This window comes from Hibiscus syriacus, unplaced genomic scaffold, assembly GCF_006381635.1.
Source record: "Hibiscus syriacus cultivar Baekdansim isolate YM2019G1 unplaced genomic scaffold, ASM638163v2 tig00111582_pilon, whole genome shotgun sequence".
NCBI classification, from domain to species: Eukaryota; Viridiplantae; Streptophyta; class Magnoliopsida; order Malvales; family Malvaceae; genus Hibiscus; species Hibiscus syriacus.
The window spans coordinates 5683573-5702566 of NW_024063126.1; the positions used below are offsets into that span (position 1 = coordinate 5683573).

Sequence of the window (18994 nt, forward strand, 5' to 3'; positions counted from 1 at the left end):
AAATCTTCAACCCTAAAAGGTTTAGAGACAGTGAAGCATTTTTCTGGTTTTCCATGGGATTTTGAAGCACTTTTCTTCCGCCAGCCCCCAAGAGAGTTGAGCCCACCCTCCCCTTTTATAATGTGTGCAAGGACTATAAATGGAGAAGAATTGATGGAATCCAGAGTGAAGCGGGAAAAATGGCAGCATTTTTAGTTAGTGGGGTAGTGGTATAGTTGTGATACGTGGGGTTAAACATGGTTGTTGGGTATTGATTGAGTGAGTGAGGTAACAGTGGGGTAGTATATGGGACCTATAAAAGAAATAATAATAATAATAAAATAAATAATACAATAAAATATTTTAATAGACCTGGAAAAAAATGGGTGTCTACAGCTGCCCCTCTTTGCACATTTTTGTGTTAACAAGAATAGGGCAAAAGAAAAAAAAACAATCAGTTTTTGTCCGGTTCTCTCAAATGTGATTGGGCTTCCTGGAATTGGGCCTTTGTCTTCTTCTCGGTTTAAAGATTTCGGCTTGAAATTCTTCCAGAAAGTAGTTCCTCTCTGTCATCGAGCTTAATGAAATCAAACTCGTCAGTTAACATATAGCCCTTATCGCCTTGAGCTATGTTGTATGTTTGATTTGCCTCTGAGTTGAATATAATCGAACTCGAAGGTCTTTGGTTGGCAGATAGCCTTTTTTGCCTTGAGCTATGTTGCAAATGATGTGCCTTGGAGCTAAGCGTAGTCAAACTCGAAGGTCTTTGTTGACAGATAATCCTTCTCTGAGTTGGATATCCTTCGTCGTGAAGTTGAAATCCAATCTAAAGATAGATGATGCTTGTGTGCACGATTCCCTTCATCGTGAAGTTGAAACCGCGGGTGGCCCCTTCGTCCTGAAGTTGAGCCTGAAATTGGATATCCTTCGTCGTGAAGTTGAAATCCAAGTAAGTAGCATTGTTCCGAGTCCAATATCCTCCGTCGTGAAGTTGAAATTGGCTCTGGAATCGGGAAATCATTTGTTGACAACCAGCGGTCCCTTCGTCGTGAAGTTGAACTTGCGTTGTCTGGAGTCCAATATCCTTCGTTGTGAAGTTGAAATTGGCTCTGAAATTGAGAAATGTTTGTTGACAACCAGCGGTCCCTTCATTGTGAAGTTGAACATACGTTGTCTGGAGTCCAATATCCTTCGTTGTGAAGTTGAAATTGGCTCTGATATTGGGAAATTGTTTGTTGACAACCAGCGGTCCCTTCGTCGTGAAGTTGAACATACGTTGTCTGGAGTCCAATATCCTTCGCTGTGAAGTTGAAATTGGCTCTGAAATTGAGAAGTTGTTTGTTGACAACCAGCGGTCCCTTCGTCGTGAAGTTGAACATGCGTTGTCTGGAGTCCAATATCCTTCGTTGTGAAGTTGAAATTGGCTCTGATATTGAGAAGTTGTTCGTTGACAACCAGCGGTCCCTTCGTCGTGAAGTTGAACATACGTTGTCTGGAGTCCAATATCCTTCATTGTGAAGTTGAAATTGGCTCTGATATTGAGAAGTTGTTTGTTGACAACCAGCGGTCCCTTCGTCGTGAAGTTGAACATACGTTGTCTGGAGTCCAATATCCTTCGCTGTGAAGTTGAAATTGGCTCTGAAATTGAGAAGTTGTTTGTTGACAACCAGCGGTCCCTTCGTCGTGAAGTTGAACTTGCGTTGTCTGAGTCCAATATCCTTCGCTGTGAAGTTGAAATTGGCTATGAAATTGGGAAATTGTTTATTGACAACCAGCGGTCCCTTCGTCGTGAAGTTGAACTTGCGTTGTCTGGAGTCCCATATCCTTCGCTGTGAAGTTGAAATTGGCTCTGAAATTGGGAAGTTGTTTGTTGAAAGACAACTTTTCTTGACTTAAGCCGTGCTGTAAATTTCCTTTAAATGAATGATGGCCCCTTTCGCCAAATTTTGTGAGCCGGATATCTTCCGTCGTGGAATTGAAATCTGGCTTGAAAGTGTTAACTGGAAACATGCTGCTCATGGTTGAGTTTGAGTCGAACTTGATTTGTTTTGAACTGGTTTTCGAATCTATCTGAAATTGGTTCTGAGATGTCAAGTCGGTTGAGGTGTAGCTTCTTACTGCCGAGTTAAGCAACCACCCTTCCTTCTTTGAAGGCGCTTGAGAATCGAGTATCCTTCATCCTGAAGTCAAAACTTGACTCTAAAAGCTGCAAAAACATGTATGCTAACATGATGAATGTGATGCACCTAAGTATGTCTAAGATACATGCAATATATATGAATTATGTGTTATCTCCTGGATGGAGTCTCGTGCTTTATCTGTCAATGAGGTCCTTAGAATCGATCGTGCCCCACTATCTTCTCGAGCTTTGGCTTTACAGATCTTTCAAATCTGAGACTACTCTGTTTGAAAATGTTTTTCTCATTTTTCTTGTTTTAGGAGAAAAATGTTGAAAAATATTGTTGACAATTGACTCAAATTGTAAACGTGAGTTCAAAAAATATCAAAGGAATCAAGAGCTCTTTTAATGCTTTTAGAGTCACAGCTCTTTGACAAATGTTCAAATGGATGAGTTGGCCTTAGATTGGCCTCCTTTCTAAGGTTTTGGTAACCCAAAATGTCATGTTTTAAATATCGCAACATGTTTTGGTATTTCAATTGGGTGCGGACAAAATGACGCAACTAGCATGATTACTTACTAGACCTTTTATTTCGGTCCTCTGAAATCTTCCATTTGTTCAAGCTTTGTAGGCTCCTCTAACGAAGGCAGTGTAAAAAATATCGGTCTAAAAATGAAATTCTTGAGTGCTCGTGTGTAGTTGACTATAACAGGTGTTCCTTAACTCCCTTAGTCCATTTTACCGAAAATTTCTTGCTTAGATAAATTCGATTTAATTTGCCGTTATCTGGCTAGCTGAATCCATAAAGCCGGGGCGTTTAACCAATTGCTTTAGAGGGACAACTTAATATTATAATCACAGTTATCAAGTTAACTGAAGGGTTCATCTCATCACAGAGTCTTCAGCCTGACAAGAGCAGTGGAGCAAACACCGAATTGCCAAGTGTCCGAGCAATGTCATGGTTTGAACGTAATCTACTCATAAGGCCAGGGCTTTCAAGTTTCCTCTATAACCAATTGCCTTAGTGGAATAGCTCAGTTTTTACGGATTTAATTTCCTAAGATTGTCAAGAAGAACCTGTTATAGCCTAGGTGTTTTTTTGAAAGTCAAGGAATCTCATCTTTAGAGTTCAATTTTCAAGCAACTGACCTAAACTGGATTCACCTACTCGACTCTTTCATTTGTAAAGATCATCATCGTCATTGAACGTCTTAAATAAAAACATAGTAATTGTCATATGCAAATGATGCCCCATGGTGTCCGCACCTTATGAAAGGAAAAGGGTATATTGGTTAATTACAAGAGCAGGGTATGGTGTTTGAGGTTTTATTCTGGATAAGGTCAAAGTCCTTGTTTTAAATCATGTTACTTTGTCAAAGATCCGTAACTTTGAACCATTAACAGAGTTTCTTAATTCAAATGATATTCAAAGAATTGCAAGTTTGCAAATGTGATTTATTGCTCGCCATCATTAAAGCAACATAAATTTATTTAAAAGTCCTTGCAAAAACTTGAGAAAAGAATGAAAAAACAAATCCAAACAGAATGGCTCAAATGATGAAATGATATGCCTCACTTGGATGCCCCCAAGTTGTTGAAGTCGATCCGATTCTTGTTACGTATTTTCTGTATGATTCTCTTGATGGTGGAGTAATTCTCGATAGTGCACCCTGGGACTCCGCTATGATTTTCGCAATGAGCGTTCTCATCATACCACCTGGTGTATGGGGCTTCATGGACACCACGTGTGCATCAAAAAACTGTTGGTAAAGCTCTTTATATGTCATAGGATCGGAATGTTCTCATTTTTTATGAGAAATGTGAATGTAATGAAAAAAAAGGAATCATAATGCGAATGTAAAGAAAAATAACAAAATGCACAATATGTCTGAATTTATGATGCATGAAATGTTCGAGGCATTGATCCGAAAAATGTGCCTATTATTCTGAATAATCCTTATTGGGGACAAAAATGTTACGTCTAAAGAGACAAAAAACTTTTTTGATGGTATAGATCCTGCACAGCCTCTGGAAAGTTGATTCGTCTTCCGCTTTTTCACCGGTTGAATATCTTGTCGAACCATTCCAGTTTCTTTGGCTAAACTTGTGCGGGTAACGAGTTGCTTTCCCCAAAAAAGGTCTCGAATGACTGCATCTCCGGCCTTCGCTCTATGCCGAGCTCGTTCCAAACGAAAGTTCCATTGGAGCCCTCAATCCGATGTTTGTCGACCTGATCTTGGAATTCATCAATAATGGTCTCCGACTTAGCTAGGGTTTCACCATCTTGTTCTCGTAATTTTTGAAAGGACTCTACGGGTCAGTAATCATTTCCTCGTCTTGCCCCTGCAACTTTTGCCTCCGAGTATTCTTTGACCACGGCTGGGCTTCTGAGCTTTTTATCTCTTTGTATTATAATCCCTTTGTCCATTAATGCAGATTATTCATGTTTAACAAACACATTTTTGGTGGATCAACACCTCGTTTTAAATGATGCGAATGATGAAAACAAAATGAGATAGAACAAAAAATAAAAGGGGTTAGTGAGGTAAATCAAAATAAAAAAATAAAAAATCCTACCCCACATGATAATCTACCCGAACATGCTTAATATTCCTACACAGACATGATTTCTATCCCGCATGCTAAATCCTAGCTGCATATTTGTCTAGTTCGCATGCTTTGAACAGAAAATAAAGCAGGAAACAAAGCATCCTAGGGTTTGGAATGAGGTCTTGGGGTGAGCTCTAATTCCCTGCACTCTCCCGGTTTAGGTTCTAAAAAGGTACTCGAGTTCTCCTTGCCGGTGCCCCCTTGGGCTTGCCAGACCCTTAGTCCTAAGCCTATTACAAGCTTGTGTGGACTAAGTTAAACTCGAGAGGACACATTCCCTTATGCCCGCACGGTGAATAAATTCACACGAAGACATAAGGTATATGAATCCCGAAGGCTACTTGCTAGGCATATGCGGTGAATAAATTCACACGAATGCGTCGCTTTCACCCCCACTTAAAACGGGTTTGGAGCTCGGGTTTAGAGCTTAGAGATGACAATTTTGAAAAAATCTGAAATCATTAAAAAACGTTAGTACAACTATTTATTTGAAAAATAATCAAAGGTAAATAATTAGAATCAAATAACAAATTAAAATTTAGACTTGTAATTTTCGCTAAAAAAGTCAACCGGAAATTAATTTCGGCCTGACTCACTTACCTGTCCCCAGCAGAGTCGCCAAGCTGTCGGAACCGTCTTTCGGTTGGGCCTGGAATCGGGCTTCGACTGGAATTGATTGGGTTAGAGTCGCCACCGACCACTTTAAAATGAATTTAGGTGGGTCAGATACCATCTTACCTGATCTGCGTTGTACCAGAAACATGTCGAGTTCGGGAGTCAGTTACGGTTAAGGAAGGATTAGCACCCTTGAACCGCCCTTTCGGTACCAATTAATTTGTTGGTTGCCTTTAATTGCGAATATTAAAAATTTAAATTAAAATTTATAAATCCGATTCGAATTACTTACCCTTTGATCAGTTGGAATTACGACTGAAAGAATATGTTAGATAAAAATGTTAGATGATAAATAAAAATATCGAGTAAAAATTAACTAAATAATAAGGGGAAAAATAAAATAAATAAAATATAAAAGAAATGAAAAAAAGGCTAAGGTTTGAAATTAAAAAATGTTAGGAAGATAAAATAAAAATTAAAAAAAGTAAATAAATAAATAAAAGGGCCAAAATGAATTAAATTGGACTTTGTGGACTGAAATTGATACTAAAAAATGAACTGCAAAAAAACAAAATTAGAGGGTTAATTCACAAAGTATAAACAGAGACCAAATTGAAAGAAATAAAAACATAACTCCAAAACTACAAATTAGGAACTCTTAAATGACTTGTGTTCTAATTAACCCAAAAATTATATTAAACTAAATAAAACCCTTGATTCTCACGTGAATTCATTTGGCCTTTTGTTCTTTCTTTTCATTTTCAGACACCAAATTCTTATCATGAACTTTTGATGGAAATGACGTAAAGCAAAGCAAAAAAAAAAAACTTAGATCACAGTCATACATTCTCACTAAAAAGCTGAAATATTTTATGAATTGAAACAACAGCATTGAAGCAGTAAATATAAAAGAACAATCCTCCTCAATTCAAGCACTCGGTATCAAAGGGCATCACAGGCATTTGTCTATGAGGGGAGATTAGAGAATTACCCAATTATGAAGCAAATAGACAAAGTAATCAATCATCTCCGCTGAGGACCCGAACTTTTTTCGACCAAGCCGTATAGGACCCGACTCGGGTAAGTCCGACTTGTTCTCAAGAATTTCGTCCTCTACGGACTTTTCCAGCTTCTATATTTTGGATGCATTGTCGGTTTCTTCGCCATCTTCTTCTCTCGCGCGCTTGAATTTGGAGTCCCCGTTGGCGTCGGCCTTGGCATTGGGGTTTTGGTCGGATGAATTGATGGTTTCAAGATCCATGTCTTCAATTGGTGGGTGGGCTCCGACGATGGCTCTTTCTCTGCCATTGAAGAATGCTAAAATCTTCAACCCTAAAAGGTTTAGAGACAGTGAAGCATTTTTCTGGTTTTCCATGGGATTTTGAAGCACTTTTCTTCCGCCAGCCCCCAAGAGAGTTGAGCCCACCCTCCCCTTTTATAATGTGTGCAAGGACTATAAATGGAGAAGAATTGATGGAATCCAGAGTGAAGCGGGAAAAATGGCAGCAGTTTTAGTTAATGGGGTAGTGGTATAGTTGTGATACGTGGGGTTAAACATGGTTGTTGGGTATTGATTGAGTGAGGTAACAGTGGGGTAGTATATGGGACCTATAAAAGAAATAATAATAATAATAATAATAAAATTAATAATACAATAAAATATTTTAATAGACCCGGACAAAAATGGGTGTCTACAACCACTAAACTATTGCTAAAACATCAAATAAGTCTTTAAACAATTATTTTATATCTAAAAACTCCTCCTCTACATTAATCTAGTCAAAGTTTTCTCTTTCTTCTTTCCTTCCTTTATCATTTATGGGTTTTTTCCCTAAAATCATTCTCGTCCTCATCTGTTTTCTTTGTTATTTAAGTTTTTCCTTTCTCTTTTCTCATTTGTGACAGAGGTACATGCAGCAATACAATGAGGTGGAACTCTTGCTCTTGGAATGGATATTTTCTCTTTGCTCTTTCATTCCAATTCATCATCTCTGATTTACAAATCGATAAGCTTTACGGTGATAGAAGAACATTCCAATGGAATGCGATTGGTGGGTATTCAAATTTTAGGAAGATGACATTGCAACATTCGATTTCCATAGGAAGTGCTAATTAAAATGCAGGGCCAATAACATTACAGTGTTTAGTAAAATAAGAGCTTTGCAACAAATGTGGCAGAGATATCTCAACGAAAATCACGCATGCTTTCTTCAAAGTTGGCATATTCTTTCTTAATGCACTGTCATCATCCATTTTATCCGATGGTGACATATCATTTTCTATATATTATATAGTTTAATATGTAATATATGTTGAGCTTGATATATAGTTTTTAATTATAAAACTTTTAGGGACTGTTTGGTTCAAGGAATGTGAGATTCTCATAGGAATGAAATCCACATTCTCATATTTGGTTGGTCGGGAATCTCATTCCCGATAATATTTTATTACCAATAGTAGATTTTTTGGGGTATATTACCGGAAATGTCATTATCTCCCTTTCTTTAGGTATTGTTGGATTACCAACGTTTTGGACTAAAATGTCTTTAAATTTTTTTTTTCGAAAATATCATTCTTCTGTCATTGAATAATAAAAATTCTACGAATGTTAAATTATAAATTTATCCTTAAACTATTTTAGATTTACAAAAAAAAATCTATAATTAAAATTTTATATAAAGTTCAGGGGTTAAAATAAAATTTTACCATTTCATTAAACCTTTTTATATTTTTCAATTTTGTAAAAAATATATATATATATAAATTTTATGAATTTAAATTTTTTAAAGAAAATATATAAATATTTTTCAACTTGTTAAAAAACAAATCTATAATAAGGACAATTTGGTTAAATATACATTCCAATCATCTTTTATTCCTTTAACCAGATGCGATAATCTTACATTCCTGCTAAACCTACCAAACACAAAATACAACATTCTCAGTAATCCTATTCACTGGTAATCTTACATTTCCAATGATAATCTTACATTACCACTGGTAATCTTACATTCCGTTAACCAAACACACCCTTAGTACATAGTATTAATGTATATATTATTAGTATATAATTTTCATTAATATGTGTATAGTCTATATAGGTTTTATTGTAATAAATATATTGTATAATATAATGTTTATGTTGTATATAATATAGTTTTTCATATTAGGTAGTCATGGTTAAAGTCCAAATATTATTTTCGTATTAGTCTATTTTGCCTTTGAAAAATAATAGGTCCAATATTAAATAAATAGGAGAGCCCATTTTTACATTACTAGTAACTCATTTTACAATAAACAATTTTTTTTAGTTTACTACAAGAATACTAAGTCCAGAAAAAGTTTACAAGCTCATTTTATCCTAAAAATTAGAAATCTTAGGGTCTGTTTGTTTCCCGTAATTAGAATTACGGAATTGGTTTTCCCCGAATTTCAGTGTTTGTTTCACGTAATTCGTTTTCCGGAAAATGTTTTCCCGTGTTTGTTTCACGTAATTCGTTTTCCGGAAAACGTTTTCCCGTGTTTGTTTCACGTAATTCGTTTTCCGGAATGTAATTCATTTTCCTAGTAACAGAATTTCCTTTGTGTTTTCTGTAAAATGACTTACGGATTCATTTTCTGTAAGTCATTTTCCGAACTTTTCACTTCAAAGCAAAAATACTCAAAATAATTTTATTTTATGAATTTAATATTAATAAAATATTTTAATATCATTTTCATCAAAATATTAATTATTAAAATATTTAAAATATATTTATTAATATTTATAATAATATAATATTATATTTTTTAATATTATATAAAATAATCAATTATATTATAATAATATAAGATATTATATTTTTATTTTAATAATATACAATAATTTTTTTTATATATTTAATAATGAATAATATTATTTATATATTTCAATAATATTTTAGTAAAGATATTAAAATATACTAATTAATATTTTTAAAATATAATATAGTACTATTACTTTAATAAATAATTAAATATAATTTATAAAATTTTATTTCACTAAAATATACCGAAAAAATGTTTAAATAACATCTTCCAAACATCATAAAATATTTTCCAGATGTTTTCCAGAAATGTAATTCATTTTCTAGAAATGTAATTCATTTTACAGAAATGTAATTTATTTTCCAGAATTCAAATTCCAGTAATTCATTTTCCAGTAATTTAAATTTCAATGATTCAAATTCTAGTAATTTATTTTCTGAAAAACCAATTACAACTAAACAAACAGACGCTGAATTTCCAAACAAGTGTTTCCGCCATATGTGTAAATGGGAGGGAATTTTGACTTTTCAATTTTGGAAAAAGGGCAAATCATCGATGAGAGCCCGATTTTTAAGGGAATAATTTAATATTGTCATGTCAGCTATCTATGGAAAAAATCAATTGAATCTGGGTCATTAACTGAATATTGATTCAATGGATAAGAACAAACATTCCAGATGCATCCTCAATTGAGCTTTACCCTTCAGTCATCGGTGCGTGGCTGGCGCGCTTTACTTTAGTGCACCGTTTGTCTCTTCCGATGGTCGATTCGACTTCGTTTCCATGCAATATCATCAAAATACAAAAATCAAAAAAATCAAAAAAATCAAAATTTTGAAGCATAATCGAAATCTGTTACAACTAAATATGAGCGAGAACTATTGGTTAGCAATGAGCAAATAACCAACTGAAATGTGTTTTAGATCAATATAAATCTAAGAAGCACGGGGACGGAAAAGGAGACCCGTTTCAAGTACCCGATATGTTTCGGGTACGGGGACGGTTCGGGGACGGCTGAGGGACGTACCGGGGACGTGCCACGGTGGCAGGGTATGGCTGACCGAAATGGGGGACAGTCAAAGCTTATCCGGGACGTTTCGGGGACGTACCCAAAGGTAATTTTGGCTGAGGAGACAACCTCCGAGGACGAAGAAGTGGGATCTTCAGCCGAGGAAGAAGAAGAGGATGAAGAACCCCAAACCCAGTCTACTCCATTGATCCAAAAGAGCCCACCTCCCAGGAAGCTTGATCCTGCGATAGCCGTCGCGGGGAATGAAGAATCTGAGGAATTCGGGACTGAGTCGGAATCCGAATCCGACACGGCTACGCCGAATGTCAAGCCTCTTGCGACGAAACCCATGGAAGACATGAACGCGAAGAAACCCATATCCGAGACTGTTGAAAGGTACGTTGGATTACTCTGCTAAAAAAGAGGCTGATCCTTGTGTTGATATGAATGCATTTTATGATTTTGTTAAGAAATCGATTCATACTGAATTACTGATGTTACGAAAGCACAGTTGATGGACAAGATTAGAAGGTTAAAGAAAAAGTTTGAGAACAATGCCGGGAAAGGTAAAAAGGGTGAGGATCGAAGTTTCTCTAAAGCCCATGAACATAATGCATTTGAACTGTCGAAAAAGATAAGGGGAAAAGAGGGGATTAGTGGGAAAGTTAAGTCTTCAGCTGCTAAATCCAATGGGAAAGCCAAGGCAAATAACAAGTCAGTGGTTGCATTGAAAGCAGAGTTTCATTCTTCACCTGATAAGAAAGTAGATATTGCGGTGCCAATGGAGGTCGATAAGGTGCCTAAGAGTTCGGTTAGTAATTTGTTTGATAAGAGGTTCTGTGTGTCTGGCTTAGAAGAAGAACTTCTAAAGCATAGTTTAGATATGGTTGACAGTGAAAGGAAGGCAATTTTAGAGGCGAGATGGAGGAAATTGCAAATTGCCGAATTGGAACTGTTTATTGAGCGAAATGAATTGGTCAAGGAGCATGCCAAGTTGGTATTTTTATTTGACTTTATTTATAATTTTTTATATATATTTATAATTTTAAAATTATTTTATATGTCGTACCCTTATCGTCTCCGTACCCTGTAATTTTAAAAATTATCGTTTTCCATCCCTGTCCCCGTCTTCGTATCCATCCCCGTATCCGTATCCGTACAACATAGATATAAATAAACACACAATATTCATCATGAAGAAATTGATTACCATCATCAAAGCCACATTTGTAAAATCGTAAAGTACGAAAAAGGAGAGGTTTTTTTTACTGATTTGTAGTTATCGGAGTTCACCGCCATCATAGAATCAGTCGTTCGTCATCGTGTACATCACCGAGTTCGAAAGCTTGGACCGAAGGTGAGCCCTTCGTTTTTTTTTTGGAGCGTTTTTGTGATGTTTGGGGGCTGGAAACCGAGGCATTTTCCCGGTTGATTTTGGTGTTTTGGTCGAAGAAGGTTGTGGTGGTCGAGAGTGAGAGGATGGATAGGGTTAGAGTTTTTTTTTTTTTGGAGTTTTAAATATTAAAATACGGAAGAGTTGGATTTAGGAGTTTGTTCTGAATAAAAATATTTTAAAATGAATAACAGGTTGAGTTCTTGAAAAACGTTTAAGAGCTTGATCATGAAAAACAAATTTTTGGGAAGTTTTTTTTTTGAAATGTGGGCTTTGTGAATAACAATCAAAGAACAAATGAAAAAGGTTTGTCTCAGGAAAGACAGATTAATATACGACGTTACCGGATACATTAAAAGATATTTAATAAATTCGATTTAGCTCTACTGGAAATGTTGAGTAATAATAATGTTGTAGGTGAAAATCATAAAGAAATATTAAAAAATTTGGCAACTGACAAACTTAGTTTGTCGGTATGTATCGATACAAAAAAACATATCAATCCATAACAGTATAACAAGTAAAAATATGATCAAACCGGTTTCATTATGACAAAACCGGTAAAGCGTTACCTAATATGTTTAAAGTATCGATTCCATTAAAATAAGTGTCGAGACTTGTTGTCCAGAAATGAATGACAAACTAGGTGGACACATAAAGTGTCGAAACATTTAAAATTGTATCGATCCCAAAAATATTGAAACCCATAATTATAATGTAATAGGTAATTTTGGAATGTAACCGGTATAAATATACCGGGTTAATTAGAAAACATGTCAACATAATGTATCGACACTTTTTAAATTTGTGTCAATATTTTTTGTCCAGAATGAATGCCCAAACGAGATGCACGCATAAAGTGTCGATACATTTATAAAAAAGTATCGATCCCAAAACATCAAAACCCATAATAATAATGTAATAGGTAATTTTGCAATGTAACCGATATAAATATACCAGTTTAATTGGAAAACATGTCAACATAATGTATCGACACTTTTTAAATTTGTGTCGATACTTGTTGTCCAGAAATGAATGACAAACTAGGTGCACGCATAAAGTGTAGATACATTTAAAATTGTATAGATATCAAAAACATCGAAACCCATAATTATAATGTAATAGGTAATTTTGAAATGTAACTGGTATAAATATACCGGGTTAAATAAAAAACAGGTCAACATAATGTATCGACACTTTTTAATTTTGTGTCGATACTTTTTATCCAGAATGAATGTCCAAACGAGGTGCACGCATAAAGTGTCGATACATTTATAAAAAGTATTGATCCCAAAAATATCGAAACCCATAATTATAATGTAATAGGTAATTTTACAATATAACCGGTATAAATATACCAGTTTAATTAGAAAACAAGTCAACATAATGTATCGACACTTTTTAAATTTGTGTCGATACTTGTTGTCCAGAAATGAATGACAAACTAGGTGCACACATAAAGTATCGATACATTTAAAATTGTATCGATCCCAAAAACATCGAAACCCATAATTATAATGTAATAGATAATTTTGCAATGTAACCGGTATAAATATACCGGGTTAATTAGAAAACATGTCAACATAATGTATCGACATTTTTTTAATTTGTGTCGATATTTTTTGTCCAGAATGAATGCCCAAACGAGGTGCACGCATAAAGTATCGATATATTTATAAAAAGTATCGATCCCAAAAACATCGAAACCCATAATAATAATGTAATAAGTAATTTTACAATGTAACCGATATAAATATACCGGTTTAATTGGAAAACATGTCAACATAATGTATCGACACTTTTTAAATTTGTGTCGATACTTGTTGTCCAGAAATGAATGACAAACTAGGTGCACGCATAAAGTGTAGATACATTTAAAATTGTATAGATATCAAAAACATCGAAACCCATAATTATAATGTAATAGGTAATTTTGTAATGTAACCGGTATAAATATACCGGGTTAATTAAAAAACAGGTCAACATAATGTATCGACACTTTTTAAATTTGTGTCGATACTTTTTGTCCAGAATGAATGTCCAAACGAGGTGCACGCATAAAGTGTCGATACATTTATATAAAGTATTGATCCCAAAAATATCGAAACCCATAATTATAATGTAATAGGTAATTTTACAATGTAACCGGTATAAATATACCAGTTTAATTAGAAAACAAGTCAACATAATGCATCGACACTTTTTAAATTTGTGTCGATACTTGTTGTCCAGAAATGAATGACAAACTAGGTGCACACATAAAATGTCGATACATTTAAAATTGTATCGATCCCAAAAACATCGAAACCCATAATTATAATGTAATAGATAATTTTGCAATGTAACCGGTATAAATATACCGGGTTAATTAGAAAACATGTCAACATAATGTATCGACACTTTTTAAATTTGTGTCGATACTTTTTTAAATTTCGCGTGTTTTTTCCCTCCATTATTTATATGTTAAAATTAGAATCGATACAAACTCCAAATCAAAAAACCCTAAACCTAAAGATAGAAGAGAACTCTTCGACTCCGACGAATACCAGCGTTCATAAGAGTTACGATCAGATATTCAGATAAATTTATCGATATTTTACCATAAATTAGGGTTTGATTGATTTCCAGATTGGACTCTTTTTTTTCCTTAATGTGTTTGTGTTCCAATGTAACAACATCCACACCCAAAATGGCTCCAAAACGTCAGCGTCAGAGGCGCAGTCTTTCTCAAAGCTCTTCTCAACCAAGCTCTTTTCATCCAAGCTCTTCTCAACCAAGCTCTTTTCAACCAAGCTCTTCTCAACCACAACCTCCTTCTCAACCAATCGATTATTCTGAGAAAATCAGGTTGTTCGAAACTCTGAACTTTAGATCCGATGAGGAGAAAGAAAGATGGTAGAGGAGTTTCAAAGTAAGGAAGATTCGTCCCGAACGTGTCATTGACCTGAGTTTCTTGTTCGATGATAAATATGAATTTAGTTTGAAATCTAAATTTACATCTTGGGGTTGGCTTGAATTCCTCGGTGTATAACCAAAATATTATCCCGACCTAGTTAGAGTCTTCTACAACAATGCTTTATTCCAGCGTGAGCCTAATAAGACTAATATAATAAGAATTAATACCCATGTCATGGGGAATGATATATATATCTCCGGATACTATTGCGAAGGGTATAGGTGTCGAGAATAAAGGGGATTCAGATGAAAATGCTTTAGATACTACAATACAACGGGTTGCTAGAAATAGCCCAATTCACCTAGATGTAGAGTCGAGAGTGTTTCACAAAATGCTCACTTGATTTTTTCGACCTACTGGGGGGAAATATTCAACGATTTGAGACAATGATTATTGGTGGATAGCAAAGTATAGATCCAAAACGGCTCCAAACATTGCTAAATTGATATTTAATACAATTGTATATATGATCACAAAGGGAGCATCAATTTCAACTTCACTACCATATGGATGTGTCATCACCCATCTATTGAATAAGAAAGAAGTTGATTTTTCGCTTGACTCCCTGTTCGATTAACCTGCAAGATTGACATGTTATTTATTACCAGAGCGGGATATGATTTTGTTGAAAATGTCGGTTGGAAGCGTGTCAAGGATGTCGAATTAGATCAAGAGAGGGAGAAAATGGACCCCATTGGCCATGAATATGACCAACTAATGGGAGACGCAATAATGGAAGAAGCTCCACAAGCTCCAGAAGCTCCAGGTGGAGATGATGTCACAATTAAGACAGTGATGAAATACATGGTCAATTTTCGGGAGCATATTGATTCCCTTGTGAGTGGAATGCGAGCCGATATCGCATCATTGCGCGACGAAGTCTCCATCTTGCGTGACGAATTACGTCAACGACAACAAACGAGTTAGGTGATTAATTATTTATGTTTCTAAACATTTACACATTGTAAAATGTATTTTATTTTCTTTTAACAGATGTGGACAACCAAGCGCTCAATGAAGATGATGATGAAAATGATTATGATGATCCAAACAAGTATATCGTGTCTGCAACGCCGCCTGCAAGAAAACTTGTAATTTTTTATGTCAATGGTGTCCTTGCCTACATCCCAAGACATCCAAAAGGTTTTAATTTTGTTCATTTGTATCTATTATTTTAACATATAAGCGCACAACTTTAATCTCATTTTCTTCATGTTGTTGATGTTATCCTCAAAACATGAGTATATGAATTTCTGCATTTTTGTGTACCATTTAGTCTTCCAAGATGAGGCTAGAACTATTGAACAATTGAATTACTATAGCCAAAATCGTTAATATACAATTAAATGTTAACATTCAAACTTGATTACAATCTCAGGCATAACATCGACTATGTACTTAAGAAACTACCTTTGTTGCCTGACCAGTTTCTATTCATTTGGGTAAGATGAATGTCATTGCACTTTGCTGACTTTTATTTGTCTATGATTCCTACATATTTATGTTCAACTGTTGTAAACAGGATCAAGGAAAGTATAAAAAAGAAGATAATGTTACCTACTGTAAAGATCTCAATGATGTTTGGAACGAGTATCCTAATTTTAACACCCTAAATACATTGTTGGTCGATTATTCAACGTGAAAAATGATTTATAATCCGGTAAGTTACATTTATGCCATATTTTTCCAGTTAAATAGGTGTTCATACATTGATTGATTAACAATATATGTTTTTATATAGAAAAACAATTACATATATCCACATCCCTTCGACGCTGCTTCCCATTCGGACGACAATGCTCTAGGTATGACACAAATTTATTCCTGCTTATACAAATTTAGTTTCTTGTTTGTGAATTTGCACCTGTTTAGTTTGATAATTGAAATTATTTATATATGTCCTTAGAAAAAGGCGGTAACATACGAGAGTATTTGGAAAATTTGTTGAAGAAACAATTTTTTGGATTTCGTTAGAAATAACCCTTTTTCATCAGATTAATTTCATTGTGGGTACATTATTTGAACATTGTTATGTATAAATTTGTTGTGTATGTCTTTGATTATATTGTGTGTATATTTTCATTCGATTAAAAAATACTAAAACATATAACACAATAACTGTGTCTTTTAATATTCCACAGTATAACATGTGACTTATATAGTAAATATTCTATTCGGATGGGTTGTACATAACAAAACAATCTATCTATCTCTTCCATGTGAGTACTTTATTCCCATGTGACAAGTATGACAACCCCATCAACTCACAATTCAGCTTTGAACTGAATCAATATTATCTTTTACCCGCTTGATGGTTCATAACGCATGTTACTTGAACAGTATGAATCAATTATGCAATTCCCATGTTTAATTTAACACTGCATTTCATGTTCATTTCATATTTAACCAAACTGTGAATTTAAATTTCAATTTGAGTTTGAATTTCAATATAAATTTCGGCTCCACTATAAATATTAGCCCGAGCCTTTGTTCCATCCAAACAACAACTTACTCAATGGAAGTATCGGGAGGTAACATCAAATTCCATTTCTAAGGTAACAACTTACCTTTTTCAAAACTTATTAACTTAGACAATATGCATGTTATCATTGATTATTCCTAATTTCCATTTTTTTTCCAACTTTAAACGCGAGGGAAATCCCGACCATCGTATTTTTTGGTTAACAAGCAGGAAGATTGGATATCCGAAGAATGCCTTTCGGATACTATCCATTTCAGCCAGCTCATTGAGATAGGTTAATCCTAAACCAAAACCATCTTAGCAAAACATACTTGATGTAGAAGCAGTTGCAGATTTAAAATCTCAACGGTGATGCATTTGGTTCTCAAACAGTTAAAGCGCCAGAAACGTTTCGGACGTATGATCTGGGTGGTACGTGGGTAATGCAACAAAGGGCAACTAAAAATCCCGATAATTGAGGGCTACAACTTGTAATAATAACAAAAATAATTGAAGGGTACACTTGTATAAACTATCGATACTTTGCTAAATTAATAATGTAAACGATAAAATTCTACCGATGCAATGATAATAGGCGTACATGACAAGCGTCTCAACTTGTCATTTACAACTATTTTCATTATATAGGAGAACTTTTATCCGTTTACATTGTTAATTGTACCGGTACTTATGGTTTACATGTGTATCTTCCATTATTTAACATTATTATTAAAAGATCTAGCATTTAATTCTCGAGAATTTTTTGATGCATTTTGTTGCATTACCAGTGTAGCACTCAAATCATAAGTCTGAAATGCTTCTGATGCTTTAAACGTTTAAGAACCAAATGGATCGCCTTCGAGATTTTAAATATGAAGCTGCTTCTACATCAACTATGTTTCTCTCACACGGTTTCGGTTTACGGTTCTCCTATCTTTATGAGCTGGATGAAATTGATAGTATTAAGAAGGCATTCTTCGCATATCCAATCATTCCTGCTTGTTACTCAAAATTATGATGGTCGGGATTTCCCTCGAATTTCATTTAGGTTGATTGCTCCGAATGTATAACGACATTTGATCTCCGATTCGTTGTTGGTTGATTGGTCGGGCTTTTATATCCATATTTGCTTCTTTGTATTGATATATTTGAGGATTATTGAAATATGAATACTAGTTATTAATGTATTTTATATATGCGTGCAAATGTATCGAAACACATTGTTAAAGAATCGTTTTCTATACTCTCCACAACAAAGTTTCCATACTAAGAATTTCTAAATCGGTTAAAATTTGAGAAAATGGTAAAAATTTAAACAATCGATTAAATATAGCATATTGAAAATGGACGCAACTGGTTTCTCTAATTTCGCCTATAAAGTATCTGTAACTTACAAACATGTATCGACACATAAAGTTTACAAACATAAAGTTTCCAACAAAGTGTCGATACATTTATTAAAAGTATCGATCCTCAAAACATCGAAACCGATTATTATAAAGTAATAGGTAAAATATACCGATTTATTGAGAGAATAGGTAAACAGATGTGTCGATAAATTTATTAAAAGTATCGATCCCAAAAACATCGAAACCGATAATTATAATGTAATAGGTAAATTTACAATGTAACCGGTAGATATATACTGATTTTATGAGAAAATAGGTCTACATAATGTATCGACACTTTATAAATTTGTGTCGATACTTTTTTTCCAGAATGAATGCCCAACGAGGTGCACGCATAAAGTGTCGATACATTTAAAATTGTATCGATTCCAAAAACATCGAAACCCATAATTATAATGTAATATATAACTTTACAATGTAACCGGTATAAATACACTGGTTTTATGAGAAAATATGTCTACATAATGTATCGACACGTTTTAATTTTGTGTCGATACTTTTTGTCTAGAATGAATGACAAAATAGGTGCACATATAAAGTGTCGATACATTTAAAATTGTATCGATCCCAAAAAAGATCGAAACCCATAATTATAATATAATATGTAACTTTACAATGTAACCGGTATAAATATACCGGTTTTATGAGAAAATAGG

The 18994-nt window shown here is 34.3% G+C and overlaps 2 protein-coding genes across 2 annotated transcripts; both read left to right on the forward strand.

The window, feature by feature from the left end:
• The first annotated feature begins 9885 nt into the window (after positions 1–9885).
• On the forward strand, positions 9886–10721 carry LOC120165174. The gene is made up of 2 exons (XM_039174754.1): positions 9886–10515; positions 10631–10721. The coding sequence occupies exons 1-2, from the start codon at positions 10163–10165 to the stop codon at positions 10632–10634; spliced, it is 357 nt and encodes a 118-aa protein (XP_039030685.1). The 5' UTR covers positions 9886–10162; the 3' UTR covers positions 10635–10721.
• LOC120165393 (probable transcription factor At1g11510) lies at positions 10634–11730 on the forward strand. The gene is made up of 3 exons (XM_039174927.1): positions 10634–11116; positions 11399–11476; positions 11707–11730. Exons 1-3 carry the CDS (start codon positions 10634–10636, stop codon positions 11728–11730), a joined length of 585 nt encoding a protein of 194 aa, XP_039030858.1.
• The last annotated feature ends 7264 nt before the right edge of the window (positions 11731–18994 follow it).

Excerpts from the sequence above, each read along its gene's own strand:
- LOC120165174 (XM_039174754.1), top strand. The coding sequence starts at position 10,163 with ATGGCTGACCGAAATGGGGGACAGTCAAAGCTTATCCGGGACGTTTCG.
- LOC120165393 (XM_039174927.1), top strand. The coding sequence starts at position 10,634 with ATGGACAAGATTAGAAGGTTAAAGAAAAAGTTTGAGAACAATGCCGGG. Across the intron at positions 11,117-11,398 it reads TCAAGGAGCATGCCAAGTTG|TTATCGGAGTTCACCGCCAT; the intron begins GTATTTTTATTT and ends ACTGATTTGTAG. Across the intron at positions 11,477-11,706 it reads TTCGAAAGCTTGGACCGAAG|GTTGAGTTCTTGAAAAACGT; the intron begins GTGAGCCCTTCG and ends AATGAATAACAG.